The 15,279-nt window shown below is 40.3% G+C and overlaps 1 protein-coding gene across 2 annotated transcripts in view; it reads left to right on the top strand.

Annotated features, from left to right (window-relative positions):
• The window catches only part of ANK3 (ankyrin 3), a 356,895-nt gene that overhangs the window by 279,156 nt on the left and 62,460 nt on the right, over positions 1–15,279 (top strand). For both annotated transcript variants that reach the window (XM_030453513.1, XM_030453512.1), the window contains exons 25-27: positions 4,945–5,068; positions 8,001–8,103; positions 13,381–13,487. In XM_030453513.1, the coding sequence (XP_030309373.1) occupies positions 4,945–5,068; positions 8,001–8,103; positions 13,381–13,487 (334 nt within the window). The remainder of the gene's footprint in view (positions 1–4,944; positions 5,069–8,000; positions 8,104–13,380; positions 13,488–15,279) is intronic.

Genomic DNA, 15,279 nt, shown 5'->3' with positions numbered 1-15,279 from the left:
TGTCTTGCTGTGCCCACTATATAAGTATTTATATGGAAGTTGTGAAATTGTGTGATTTCTCTTCCTTGCCAGCACAGTTTGGTTTGGAGTCAGAGTGGCTGAGAGGAGATCTTTTCCTAGACAGCTCTGGCAATTCCACCCAAATGAGGTTAGGTGCTGGGAAATTGCTACAGTCCAGGGGAAAACAAAAAAAAAAAAAAAAAAAAAAAAAAACAAACAAAACAAAAAAAATGCACACTAAACATCTGATCTGCTTTTAAAGGGTTTGCAAATCTTATAAATGTGCAACCTCAGACTACAGGAACCAGGTCTTTCCTCTTGCCATCTCCAAATGTGAGTTTGCACCTCACACCTTGTGCAGCTGCTTGGAGCCCCAGTGGTGTGCCCCATGGCCATAGGGCTGGCTGGGGAGCCAGGAATCAGCTGAGCTGAAGCATAACCCAAGTTATCTGCAGGAGGTCTGGAGACAACCTCCACAAATGCTCAGCTGAGTGCAAGAGCTCTGAACCGGGGGAGAAAGCTGAAGCCCTGCTGGGACTGGCACAGCCCAGCAATGAGCTCTGTCACAACAGCCTCCCCCAAACCTACTGTGGCTGTCCCAGAGGCACAGGGACAGCAAGCAGTGGAAGCTGATACAAAGAGGGGTGAGACTATGTGGGCAATAGAGAGAGAAAAAAAAAATCTAAACTAAAAGACAGGTCAGGTGCTGAGGATTTAGACTTCTATTGTCAAGAAACGCTTGTAGTTGATTTTTAAATTTTTTTTTATTTGGTTTTCAGTAGATAACAAACTTTTGGGTGTAAATAAGGACACTGTTTTAAGCTCATTTAATGGAGATCCCTCTTAGTAGGGGCAAGTATCATGCTAATGAATCCCTGGCAGATTAGACAGATGTCCTAGAAGGACATGAGTGCATGCAGCCTGATCCCTGAGTAGATGCTGAGGTACAGCAGCCTAAATGCATTTAAGACAAGTCTGGGCATCCCCTTGGATGAAAGTGTTATTGACCATTTTAGGAGGGGTTGGTTGATTATATTTTTATGTTCAGAGTTTTCTGAGTTTCTTTGTTTCCATAAAATTTTGCAGATTCATAAAAGTTTCAGTGGTTTGATATTGGCTTTTCTTCAAACTTGTACGAAACCAAAACCTTGGCTACAGCTGGAAGCATTGTGGTCTTCCCTGTGGCTGTATCTCTTCTGCCATCAGGCAGCTCCAGACAGGCTGTGACAAGGGAGTGGTGAAAGCTTTCGGGATCTTTAGCAAGACCAGTGACAAATGCCTATGTGGATCCCAGTCTATGATTAAATTTTGTTTGGGACTTTCCCAATGCATCCAGTGTCTTCTCTTCTGCTGCCAGACACCTTGTATTTCCCACTGGCCTTTAAATAAAGAGCACCTACCTTGCACTTTTGGAATTCCTAGCTGTAGGAGACATGTTGAGGGACCCAGAAAAAATGGGAAACACGGGAAATGGTGGCAAAGGTGATGAGAGGTATAGAAAAGCTTCTGGGGGAGAAAAGAGTAAATTGAGTTGGTCTGCATATCCCAGAAAAATATAAAGCTGAATGAGGGACAGGATAGAATGTATGAAATAAAGAGGGACAAAGAGAGCAGTACTGCTTTCTTCCTCTCCAGAGGTACAAGCACAGGGGGCATCAGTGAAAACAGCAGGAGGAAGATGCAGCTTGAATTCCTCTTACTGCAACAGTTATTGAATCCTGTGACCCCTTAGCACACACATCTTTGGTGCAGCAAATCCAAAAAGTTTACACAAGTTCAAAACGAAGTTGGACAAATTTAAAAGAGAGGGGGAAAAATTACCTGTTTCTGACTATACAAACTTCTTCAGGCTTTAGAAAATGCGTGCTCAGGTCACTGCCAGATAGAAAAATGTTTTGGAGGACTTCCACTGTTTCATGTTCTTATATTCTTCTATGAAGTGTGTCTGCTGTTGGAGACACGGTGTAACAGGGATCCATTGCTGCTATTCTTTCCTGAATTTTACACCATTTCCTACTCTTGTGGTAGCTATGTTTGCCCACTGTTTCAACACATAACATATGACGGGAAGGATGGCAATTCCAGCAAAGCAATGCAGTATTCTTTCTTTGGTGTTTTTTCCTTAGTGTATTACTTGTTGGGCATTTCTCTATCCTTAGATAAATTTTGACCATTTTTCCCTGGGACATTTCTCTGCAGGAATACTGTGTACTGTGAGTAAACACTGCTCCTTACCTGAAACGAAAAGGATTAGGCTGTGGCAGCAAATTAAACAGAGCGGGATTGCTGAAACGTGCACCACCCTTTTTTCTCCAGCCTCCCACGATCACAAAACAATGTCTGGAATTCTTTGAAATTACCACTCCTAGATGCAGCTTTTCCTTTGATGAGAGCATTTCATCAGAGTAATCCTGCTCTGGCTGGATTAGCTGCAGAGCAGGATAACATCTAATGTATTTTGTAGCTCAACTGGAATAGCTTTTTATCATTCTCCACCTTGATTTGACATATGACTCCGCTGAAGAAAAATGCCTCTTCTGTTCCTTCCAGGGGGGCAGCGCTCGTCTAAAGGTACTGTAAGGGACAGTTTCCAAATGAGTTTCCCAACTACCAGTCCAGTTGATAGTCCTTGAAGTTGCCCGTATCTGACCATCTCTGGGCTGCTTCGCCCCCTCCCGAGCTCCAATCCTTTTTTTCCCAAACAGGCCCTGAACTTTCTCTCTGGACATAAGCAGCCCAGGACAGGGAGTGGAGGCAGCACCCAGACCCCCCCCCCGTTGGCACCCGGGTTGCAGCTGGGGCTCCCGCTGCGCCTGTCCCCCCCCCTCCTGCCGGTCCTCGGGGGTGGCCGCGGGGCTGGGGGAGGTGCTCGGCCCCATCCCAGGCGGGGGCGGGCGGAGCTCAGCGCTTTCCCCCAAGCCCCGGACTCCAGGCTCAGCCCCGGTATCAAGTTACAGAAAAACTACACCCTCGCAGCACCCCTATTTACATACAAATAACTGGAGTGCCTGCATTTATGTCACCATTCAAGAGGCTTGCCAAGGGAGGCTGTAATCCAATCAGCAGAAGCTTTAAAAGGATGTCTGCAGAGTGATTAAAAGGGGATTTTTAGTTTTGTTTTGTTGGTTGTTTTTTTCTTTTTCTTTTTTGTTTTTTTACAAAAAAGCTGTAGTCGTTATTTTTCATTTTGTTTCAAATTTGCAAAGAAGTTTGAGCTGAGTTGAAAGGACAAAGATGCACATGTCCTAAAATACATACGAAGAGATCAAGATGTTAAGAAGATCTCAGTTGTTGTGTGGAAAGCGAATATGACCCACAGGGATTAGTTTGCTTGTGCTGGTTTGGAGATTAACTCTAAATCACTGCTTAAGGACTAATAGGACTAATAGGAATTCTTGGAAACATCAGGGAAAAAATTCTTATAGACCAGACTGGTGAAAATGGCTTTCCAAAACAGTAAGACTTTTTCAAGTTTAACTTCATATATAATGTTTCTGTTTCTGGTTTTCTGAATGCTTTCTGGTATACTATAAGCATTTAGCTTCTAAACTGTTACTTAAAAATACTGGTTGTTGCTGGGCTGGAGGAGAAAGTTGGTCTCTTTGTTTGCCGTTTGCAAAGCAGTAGCTGAAGGGGTATTTTTAGATTTGAATTTAGGTATTTTTAGAATTGATTATTAGTGTAAACCCAGAGCTCGCCTGTGGTTTCCTGAGTTAAGTGAATGGAAATTGGTCTAAACTCCTTAAATGAAAGTGGGAAACGTATAGCTGGGGTTGCGGACTCACTTGCTTTACAGGTCACGCTGTTAAACTTCTCTGTTGTGAAACTTTACACACCTAAAACGGGTTCACAACAAGGAGGCAAGCGTGAATGAAGGCAAGGCATGAGCTTACGGGGAGCTCTCAGTGAAGCTGAGGGAACGGGGGGGGGGAGGAAAAAATCCTACAACCGCAAAAAGCATATTTTGGACTTGCTCTGTCAATGCAGGAATGTAGTTTTGCATGATGTAATGGTATGCAAATTGCTCCCAGCGAGGCTGAGCTGCTCCGTTAACCCTTTGCGGCATCTGCCCTCTCTCCGAGGATTTAACTTTCCGTCTTTTCATGTTTTTCTAAAAAAACCCAAACAACTAATCATCTGCTTCTCTGTCGGTGTCTTCTTATCCCACGTCTTGCGTTTCCCGGGGGTCTCTGGTGCGTCTCTGGTGGGCCCCGCTGCCGGCCCCCGGCGCCGGGCTTTGTCCTGCTCCCAGGGCTCGGGCTCCGGCAGCGCTTCCCGCCCCCGCCGCCTGGGCGCGAAGGGGCTTCCCGAACCGCGGGCATTCGGGAAATCAACCTGGGAGCGTGAAACATTGCATGGAAAAAAACCCCACAAATATTATATTAGAAAAAACCAAACAAATAAACAAACCAAGCGTCTGCAAAAGTTATTGAGAAATACCTGGGAGTAAGGCGGCCCTCTTCTGTTTCTTAGCGTCCGTTCAAGCTTGCTGCTCCTTTCAGTACTGGTGGACTACCAGGCTCTCTCTCACAACCAAGTATTGTTGTTTTGTTTTGTTTTGTTTTGTTTTTCATACAGAATAGCCTAACTAGGTTTTCAGCTCGGGCTTTTTGGTAAGGAAAGCAAAAGAGAGTGCGCTGGTACAAAGTACAGAAGCTTTTAGCTTGCTTAAATGATTGGGCAAAAGTCATCTTCATATAACTTTATTAGATTTACGTCAAGGTGGACTTTTGCTTCTTCTATTTGCCCCCTATAAAATAATTTTCTCAGGCCCGTTCAGAGGCTGGAAAGCTGATGCCCTACGTTTAAAGAGCCTTAGGGAAAGTGGGGGTGTGGGGATTGATTCCTTATTGGCACACAGAGGAGGGCGTTATGACTTACTAAGCACACAAACATTTACAATACTCGTAGGCTCTGATTTCAGCCTGGCTTTTGTACTGGCAGGTGAGGATGCAATGACAGGTGATACGGACAAGTACCTCGGACCCCAGGATCTGAAAGAGTTGGGAGATGATTCTTTGCCAGCTGAAGGATACATGGGCTTCAGCCTGGGAGCCCGCTCCGCCAGGTATTGTCTTTCCCATTTCTTGTGTTTGGGTGCTACCACAGTTACAAGTTTCTTTACAAACCAAGGGTGCTTTTTTACACAAAGCTGGTATCTGTTTCGAAACGAAGTAGAGGGGGTGTATTTCCGTGTTATGATAATTTTGTGCCTTTAAAGCATATGTTCATTGCAGTTTTGTTTCATATTCTTTATTCATGTTGGCTTCTTATGGCAATGATACAGAAAAGTAACCATTCACTTTTTCTGGTGTCTGCTCGTGCTGTGGACATCTTCAAGGCACCTCTTTGCTGGCAGTTTGCAAGTGGTTTAGAAACTGACCTAGAACAGCCAGCCAAAACCAGTTTCGTTTCACTGCCTCTGGCCAGATTGATAATCACATTAGAATATTCCTTAATGGACAAATTTAGCTGAAGATTGTAAATGCCAGAAAAACTGAATGACAATCACTTTGCTGTTTTAGTGCTTTTATTTCTGTAAAGGTGTTAGTCAGTATTTCAACCGAGATCACTAATACTAAAAAAAAAAAAATACTCCTAAAACTAAAAAAGAAGGTATACCCTAAAATTATGGTAGGGTTTCATTTGACAGGGAGCAGCTTATGTGCTACAGTAAACAGGCCAAAATTTCTTTGAGCCTTATAAAATACTCTAAACAATTTAATATCTGACTAATGTTGATTTCAACTCCGGTATTTCTAGATCAACGTTTTAGATTTCGTTTTTGAATCTTGTTAAAGCCTGCACTGTGCATTGCTCAAAACGATTAAAGCTGTATGAGCAGAGATTACTCCCATAGCTGTGGATTTGCAGAGTATTTACTGACAGTTGAGTAGTCCTGAAGCTAATAATTAAACCTTATAAGCTGGAGCCCTGAGGACTTTTTCCTATGCTGTAGTTTAAAGATCTGCTTTTTAAAAAGAGTTCATTGTCTGACAAGTGAATGGGAACTCCCGTAAGGTAAAGTTTAGATGTCTACCCTTCAGTCTTGTTTGTTATCGTCATATTAGAAAGTCAGCTATGCAGGGCAAAATGGCAAATTTTTAGTCGTGCCCAACCACGTTTTGCTTCATTTACAATTTTCGTGTAATTTAATAAGTATTTACATGATACTATATTCACAAAGAATGCTAAAATGCATTTAAATAATCCATTAGCTAGAAATTGTTGAAAAGAGATCTAAAGGAAGAATCTTTTGTCTATGTGAGCTTAATTAGCCAAGCTGAAAGCTGACATGCTGCTTTTAAACACAGGCTGGCACAAGCAGGGTCATTGTACAGCACTATCTGGTGTGGCCAGGTCTGAAGTACTGTGGTGACAGTGGAGAGGGAGAGCACTGGTACAGAGCTGGGCACTGATTGACAGGACACCTTTTACTCATCAGAGTCCTCTTCCCTCACATGTCTAAATTCTCACTGAGCAGAATTTCACAGTCAAGATCTGTTAGGGAGATCTGAGGTTTCAACTTAATCTTTTATCTTTTCTTTGAGAGAAATCTGATATTCTCATGCTTCTGATTTTAGCAGTGCCATTACTATTTGTTGCTGCGTAACTCCATTTTTTTACATTGCACATGTTATGCTCAGAGAAGTCAAATACAGTGTTTTTCCTGCAAAATATTTTATTTAGCAAAATGTATTCTGCATGTGTATCTTACTACTGATTCTGAGTGTAACATTAAGAAATAAACACATTAAATATATAAGCCATCCAGCCATAACATCTTGCTTTCCCGTCTGATTCTTTGCTTTCTATTTCTCCTGTTTCTTTTCCACCGTAAATTGCTTTAGTCCAAAAGTCAGGTAAGAAGGCATGGCATCGTGTTACATTTTTCTGCTGCTGCCATTGCTCATCACCATTTGATTCAGCATTGGAAAGTGACATGCTTTTATTTTGGGGTGAGAGGGTGGGCTCAGCCTTAGAAAATACCCCTCTGTTATAACAAATGTAACTTGATTTCTTTATGCTGTTTATCATTTAAATGGCATAAATATGCTTCATATGTGTCTAGAGTGTGTAATTAACATCCCAGTTCTGCTTCCAGCCCAAGGAGGAAAGTGTGCCAAGGGACTGGAAAAGTTCGATTAACAACTACAATATGCATGAAAGTTGTAGAGTTTGAGTCTGAAAAGTTCCTAGTTCAAAAGTGTAATATGTTGTCGGATGTTGCTTTTTATTAATTCACATTTTTTATTACTTTATTTTTTGTCACGTAGCAAGCATGTCTAGGCCTGCAGCATGTTTTTAGCACATACCATAATGTATCTTCCAGGGTTAAGTGTAACACTCCTACATTGATTCAATTCCAACACATTCAGAGTGATCATCAGTATTTTTAAATAGTCTAACATGCACAAAATAATCCCCAAAGCTTTGGAATCTGTATTTAATATTCAGTAAGCAAATTTATTTTCTTTCTTCTGTCTTTTCAAAATTATCATTTTTTTCTAACTAACTAGGGTGTTTATAATGAAGTCAGAAGTGGTTCAGCCACAAAGAGAATGATAACACATAAAATTTGCTCTTAATTAAAACTGCTTCAGCAATCTGAGCCATATGGGCAGGCACTGTAACCTACCCACAGCTCCTCTGGAACTGCCCTCATGGGTCTCCTTTCAGGATTAGGGCATGAAGACATTTATCAAATCATCTCAATACTTGAATACACTGTTCTGGATTTATTCTAAAGCCATGGCATTACTGCCAAAGCACTAAAAATCTCTTGTGTTTTCGCTTATCTATATTGTCGGGAAGCAGATATTTAACTATAGTAAAACACTTGAGTTTCCATTTTCTTCCCTTTGTATTTATTTCACAGATATGTATAATTTGCCTTCTTATTCTGTCCCTGGAAGTTGCATGTATTAATTTTTTTATTTTTATTTTTTGTTCATCTCATTATCATCTGCACTTTCTATGATAAATGGTAAATACAACAGCCTCCGCTCCTTCAGTTCGGATAGGTCCTACACGCTGAACAGAAGTTCTTATGCCCGAGACAGCATGATGATTGAAGAACTGCTGGTACCAGCAAAGGATCAGGTATGTTCTGCTTCTCTGCCACCATGTGCTTTGTATTCCAGGGGATGACAATCTGCAGTCCCCAGCTATGCTTGCAGAGATTCTCGCTACTCTCTTAGCTATTGGAAAGGGAGAAGAAAGGATCTGAGAGACAGAAATTGTGGGTTTAACACACTGTGGTTTCGATACTGCTAGAGGCAGGGTGATGCAGTCCCAACCAAAAGAGTTTTTAAGGGAACAGTATCTATTGGAAAGGGAGAAGAAAGGATCTGAGAGAAAGAAATTGCGGTTTTAGCACACTGTGGTTTCGATACTGCTAGAGGCAGGGTGATGCAGTCCCAACCAAAAGAGTTTTTAAGGGACCAGTATCTATTGGAAAGGGAGAAGAAAGGATCTGAGAGAAAGAAATCGTGGTTTTAGCACACTGTGGTTTCGATACTGCTAGAGACAGGGTGATGCAGTCCCAACCAGAAGAGTTTTTAAGGGACCAGTTATATTACTGAGTATGAAGTTGCCCACACAGGTCAGGGGATGCATCTGTGAGCTTTGTTACCTGCATCCTTGGACAGCTTTGGTAGGTGCCATCAATAGGTATTGCACTAAGCAACCTTTGTCTGGTCTATAGACAAAGTCTGCCAAGGGATTATGTTCACTTGTTTTATCTGCATGGAGAGGACTCCAGCTGCTCTCCTTGTTTTTCCACCCTTGGGAGTAATTTGGCCTTGTAAAGTATAGGTTTCTAGGCACTGACCAGTTGATGTATCTTCCAGACATTTGTGCAATGACTAATAAAGCAAAAGCAGAATCACTTGACATGATTAGTGTGGGAAGTCTTTCTAAAAGCTAATGCTGGAGACAGTAGGGTGCTGTATGCTTTTTTTGTGAGTTCCTCAGCATTGTGCTTGATAGACTTGCTTCAAGTTTTCAAATCTAACTGCTCAAGAGTTTGTTGAGACATGGAAGCAAGAAATCTGCTTTGAAGTTGAATAAAAATTCAGTCAGAAATCTTTACTTGGGAATTAAAGAACTGTGGACTGGATCTGTTGTTTATGTCCCGGAATAGAGTAAAGTGGATTATAATGAAACAAAGATTTACTGCTTCTGTTTTCACAGAGGCACCTCTCAGCAGTGGCAAGTATTCCTGCACAGGGGTCTGCTGATCTTGGAGGATGCTTTCATGGGGGAAAGGGTCCAAAGAACAGGACTCAAGCATTTTGAGCCTTGATTTTTTTACTCTGTAAAATCTTGTCTAGTATAAATTCTTCAGTTTTAGTACAGCTTATGCACACAGTTTTGGCAACAATATGACAATGGCAGATTGGATTCTCTCTTCAGCAATTGAATGTTTATCATTAGGTTGTTGTTTTCAGGTGAAATGCTGTAAACCTCCAATAACCTTAGTTTGCAACAGCCAGCCAGGGTGAGAACATTGCGTAGTAGTAAGTTTGTTGCTTTTGTTCGTTTTTAAAATGCAAAAATAAAATCTGCAGCTGTTGCCACTGGGAACAAGAAATTATATTCAGGGCTGAGAAACTAAAGTTACTTTGACACTTCCTGCTCCTAAGCCTTCGTTTAGTTTTTTTGGTATGATGGAAATTTCTGAGGAGAGGAAGGCTCTTAAGTCTGAGAACATCATACATTATTTTGTGATTCTGTCTGGTTTTGTGATTACCATCAAAGTAGATGGCATTGATTTAGCATCTGGGATGGCATTTGATCAAATAAGAAGGACTGTCCTGAATAATTACTAAAGATCATTGTTCAATATGTGCACCATTGACCTGTTTTGTATTACAAAATGCCACTAGAAAAATAAGAATTACTTATCTGTACATGGAGGTGTTGCAGTAGCACCACAGCATGTACAGGAGCTCTCCTTTAGGGTAAGCTCTCCCCAAGATCACAGGGAGACTTGGGAGTCTTAGAAGAGTCAAATGAGGAAGGATTGAAACCAGCCTTTATTGAACCTGACTGCCAGCATGACACATTGAGTATTAGAGGAGAGTTTCTAAGAATTCCCCAAGAAGTTGAGATATTCTCTCCATTGTTTTTGTTTTGTGGTTTCCCCTGTGCAACAGGGAAGTCTGAGTCCAGGCCATACTGTGCCTCATAACCTGGTTGGAGCAAAGTTAAAATTTCCGTGTCCTGGTGCATTACCATGGATGCAGCAGCTCAGACCAAATCTGAATGACTTTCTCCATGGAATAATTTACATCAGCCTCTGAGTTTAATCAGCCAAAGGCAGGATGAATCAGGCTGTCCGTTACATAGCAGCTTGCTGAATCTCTTGTCTGGGTAAATTCATCTGGGAGGAAGCATAAATTCTTCTGTTTGGTAAACCCTGATATTACACAGCCTAGATACTGAGTTATGCAACCAGCAGGATCCTTGCCAGTGGGACCATCAGTGTTTTTATACATGTATTTGTGCCTAGCAGTGCCACTTCCTTCAGCAATGCATGTTCAATTTTCCTTACTCCAGGCAGGGAACACAGGATGAATTCTGTGATTTGATGTCATAATGATGTAACATCTTCTGAACTGCTTCTATTGAAAGTTACACAGGTTACACAGGAAGATAGCTTTTTTTTTTTTTTTTCCTACCTGGAAAATCCAACACCTCAACAGACTGTCAAAATGAGATCAACAGATGTGTGCTGCGTGTAAGATGCATGTGTCTGGCTGTTAGCTTTTCCTACTCTGTCTCTGCCACAGTTATTGGCTGCAGGCTTTGTGCTTTTGCTGGCTATAAATATGTCCAAAAGATCTGTTTCTAGGGCACTTTGTCAGGGAGGAATGCATCACAAAATATAGTCACCTGATACACAGATGGTATCTCAGGTCAGAGTAATAGACCAGGGAACCCTATGCATGCATGTTAGCAAACCTACAGCAACTTAGTGAACATGGTAGCACCTCTTTATCACAGAGTACTTTAGAGTAGTGGTATTTCCTTGGAAATTTTGTGACCCTACATTTACTTTTCTGTGTTAAACTGCTGAAAGAACTTCAGCATTAATAACCTTAAAGCAACCCTGATCACAAGTTTTCTTGCTACTCTATACACCCAGACATGAGGTACATGCCTGGACCTCAGTGCAGTGACACTGTGGCTTTGCAGGCATTTGAATGACAAACACTAAATTGTTTTTTCTTTTTAAGGCATTTCTTATGTATCTTTGTCCTATTTTTGATGATAATGTTAATCGCTGAGCAAAGAATACATTTATTTTTGTTTATTTAAATCTGTACATCTTCTGATATCAACTGTCTGAATCTTACACTGTTTGGTATCAAAAGTAATAACATACTCAGGATGAGCTCTTAAGAATTTAGGTCACTTGGTACAGAAGACATCCACAGTAATGGCTTTCCTGCCTGAAATGTGGGCTCCTCAGTGGTACATAGGAGAATTCCTAATGTTCCATTTGAGTTAAAAAACTCTTCATTAAACTAAACTGTGATACATTTTTCAAAATTACACTAATTAAAGCTACTGCCATTGCTTAATTGCCATTGTTTTAATAACTTCATTTTTTCTTTAATGTCTGACGGTGTATTTTGGTGTTCAAGCTGTGCAAGTTTGCTCCTTATTGCTGTAGTCTGTGCTTGATCCATCAGGCCTCAAGTACATATCTTACAGAAAAAAGTTAAATGAAAGGTAGGAAGAGAAGGAAATATTGTGACATGTGTCTCAGTGTTGGACGGATGATAGAGCAAAGTCGTACCTTGCAGATATTTTTATCAGTTGGCAGTAAAGGAGCTATTAAGGGTTTTTGGAAGGAAACCTGAGATGCTCACTTAAAATAAAAAAGATGACTAAAGAGAAAAGTTTTTTGGAAACCCCAGAGTGATAAGAAAGCTCCAGGATCTGCAGGATATAGCCAACAGCAGAACATTATCTACTTGCTTCCCTTGTGTAAGCTTCTCAACAGAAGTATTTGTGTTCATGACAGAATCACAGAACCGTCAGAGTTGGAAGGGACCTCTAGAGATCATCTAGTAAATCAGGATCACCTAGAGCACATTACACAGGACTTCATCAGAGCAGGTTTTGAATATCTCCAGAGAAGGAGAACAGCCTGTTCCAGGGCCTTGCCACCCTCAGTCAGACTTTGCCAGATTTACTGATAATGCTGACATTTTCATGCAATATAATTAATTAGCACTACCTCTCTGTACCAATACATTTTAAAAATAGCTGGAAATAATACTTCTACACAGGGAACTTTTATTTACTTGGCTCTGTTTGACTTGAACCCACAGAATTTGACTTGAAAACAGCCTATGAGGTTTTAGTCTTGATAGACCCTGTTCTCTCTAGATGTATTTGCCTTTAAACAGAAAACAACCTACTTTCAGGAGACACATCTTTTAACACCACTTGAGTGAGAATAGTGTGTATTGCATGGCAGGTTCTGGACTTAGTTTTATTAATGTAACTTCTGACGGTGCTTCTAAAATTGTTTAGAAACTTTCATATCATCCTATAAATATGGGTCTACTTGGAGATTTAATTTGTTTCGTTAGCTAGGGTAAAAAGGGCAAGGATGAAAGGAACATTTTATTAGAATGGCTTTGCTACACTAATAGAAATATTTATAGTGTGAGACCTTGATGCAGGGCAGAGGAGGCCTAAGTGGGTGTGCACACATCCATGGGCAGCATCCAGAAACAAATTATTCCTCAATGTCTGTCAGATGGGGCAGTTAATTATAGCAGCAGCGTGCTAGCACTTCACAGGGTTAAAGCTATTTTTGTAGAGATGAGTAGGGGCAGTGGCACTCCAGAAAACAGTGTTCATTTGGTTGTACGTGTATAAAACAAACTAAGCCCTCATCCCAGTGGTAACTTGGTCATGGATTCACAGCTGCAGTAAAACTCACAGTGAAGTTATTCACAGGTTCTGCTTGAATAAGGGTCTGTCCAGTGGCATTTTCTGTGGGGGAATATTATGCTGCCTGCCTGTATAGCTTATGATTGCAGTACAAATGAGAACATTTTTTTCAATCTTGTTAACCTTGCTCATGTAAGTAAAGGTTGGAGAGTGAAGTAGTTGTGACTGAAGGAAGTGGGAAAAGAAAGAATGCTTGAAGAAAAAGAGGATTGGTTTGTCTGTAGATTCCATGTTTGTCTTACAGGATTTCCAGTGATTTAACAACTGTGATATCAGCATTGTTATGCAGAAAGGGGCCAGATATAAATTTAATAAAATTATGTGAACAAGCTTGTATTTAAGACAAATGTTTTTTGTGTTGATTTTAAATTTGAATTTATCTCTTTTTATTATGTTTTTAAGCACCTGACGTTTCAAAGGGAGTTTGATTCTGATTCACTCAGACACTATAGCTGGGCTGCAGACACCTTGGACAATGTTAACCTTGTTTCAAGTCCCATCCATTCTGGGTAGGTCACTTAACAGATTTCCTTCATCTTTAAATAAGTATATTGTTAGCTGAAGAATACAGCCTGCTGCAATAGCTGATAACATGCCTGTTCCTGCCCCACTTGAAGCCAGTGGCAAAATTCACACAGACTTCAATGAGGGTGCTTAATAACAGGACTCTAAATTCTTGCATATCAAACAAAAAACTTGCTTCTGCACTTAAAGTTCTGAGTGCCAAAACACTTTAATCCCACAGGCTTCTCTTTAATAGTCCTGTTTTGCCTTTTCTGTTGCTTATGCTGTGCTTTTAAGTGTTATAAGATGATTTTATTTGAATTGTATTAAATTATTTGGAATATGAGATCAGAGATACAATGTTATGTTTTCTGTTCTTTCATTGAGGAAAAAAAAAGGGGGGGGGGGAGAGCTTAAAACTAACCTCTTATTTTATTGATAGATCCCAAACTCCTGCCTGTTAGGCCTGTAGTTTGATCTTAGTGGTACTATTAATTTATTTACAAGTCATCACTGTAGTTCTGGTGCTTCTTGATAGTACCAAGTAGACTTGATTTAAATGCAATAATATTAATGTTTGAATGTGTATTGTAAACATTTACTTCTAAATGTGTAATTGAAAGGAATCATTGCATACAAGATTGTCTGGTATAAATATTTGTTTAATTTTCAAGATCAGAACATAAAATTTCATGCTCTTTTTAATTTACTTTCCCATTTTGTGACTAGTTACATTCTTACAGTGACAATGAGTGATACATATAACAAAAGATTCAGTTCCAAACCAGCATCAAGTCCCACAGATCAAAAGCTACAGTCCCACAAGGCATGTAAGCACCTGCTTCTGCTCAGCACATCCATAGAGTGGTGGATTTTTGGGTCTTGAGCTGATAAAAACACTGAGTGTTGTCAGTGGTAGAGCTGAAAAGTCAAGGGTTGCAGAATGAAAAGCTGAAGCCTATTGGTTATTGTGGAGATGTATGTCAGCAAAGTACCAAAGTGTGGTAGTCCACACATTTGCATTACTGCAGGATAAAATGCAGTCAAGCCATTCCTGAAGTATGTTTAGTTTCTTCATAGTCACTAAAAATAAGAGATTCCATAGTCTTTTAGCTTTAGTAGTTCACTATCCTTTGTTAAGATTTTTATTCCCCTGATAATCAACTTAAAATTTTTTTGCTGCAGACTAAGCCTGTTTCTTGTCCTATCCATAGCAGTCATAGAGAACAATATCTTATTGGTCTCCTAACAATGTTTTATATGTTGGAAGACATGCAATCTTCTCTTTCATAGACTAAAATATCCACATTTTTCCAGCAGCCCCCTGACTCTCTCCTCTTTGATGACAGTTTATTTCTAAGCCAGGATTGTTACCTTTGGTCTCACACATGGCACACCTAACCTTAAGCAATCCCACAATGAGAATTATCATTGTGGTAACTGCAGTTTGTATTGATTGATGTTAATGATCTGCTAGAATTTCTTGTTTAGCTTCTGAAATCCTTCAGTGTGGTGTTGGGTTTTTTCCGCCCCCATGTTTTGTGTTTATGTGTTTGGCTCCTGTTTGCATTTGCCTTTAGTTAGTTTATTTGTTCCAGACAATTTTTTTTTATTATTTTAGCAGTATAGCTTTTAATTCTGATCCTATTTCCCCAAAATTTTTTCCGTATGGTGTTCAAATCATGAAGACATTAGCTTTTCAGAACTTCTTTCTGTATAGAGTTCAAATCATGAAGATATTAGCTTAGTACCTGGCCCAGGACAGCACAGTGACATTTCCACTTGAAATTTCCTTTC

The sequence above is a fragment of the Calypte anna genome, chromosome 6 (genome assembly GCF_003957555.1).
Source record: "Calypte anna isolate BGI_N300 chromosome 6, bCalAnn1_v1.p, whole genome shotgun sequence".
Taxonomy (NCBI): Eukaryota; Metazoa; Chordata; class Aves; order Apodiformes; family Trochilidae; genus Calypte; species Calypte anna.
The sequence above is the reverse complement of the archived record's forward strand: the minus strand, read 5'-3'. Positions and strand labels throughout refer to the sequence as shown.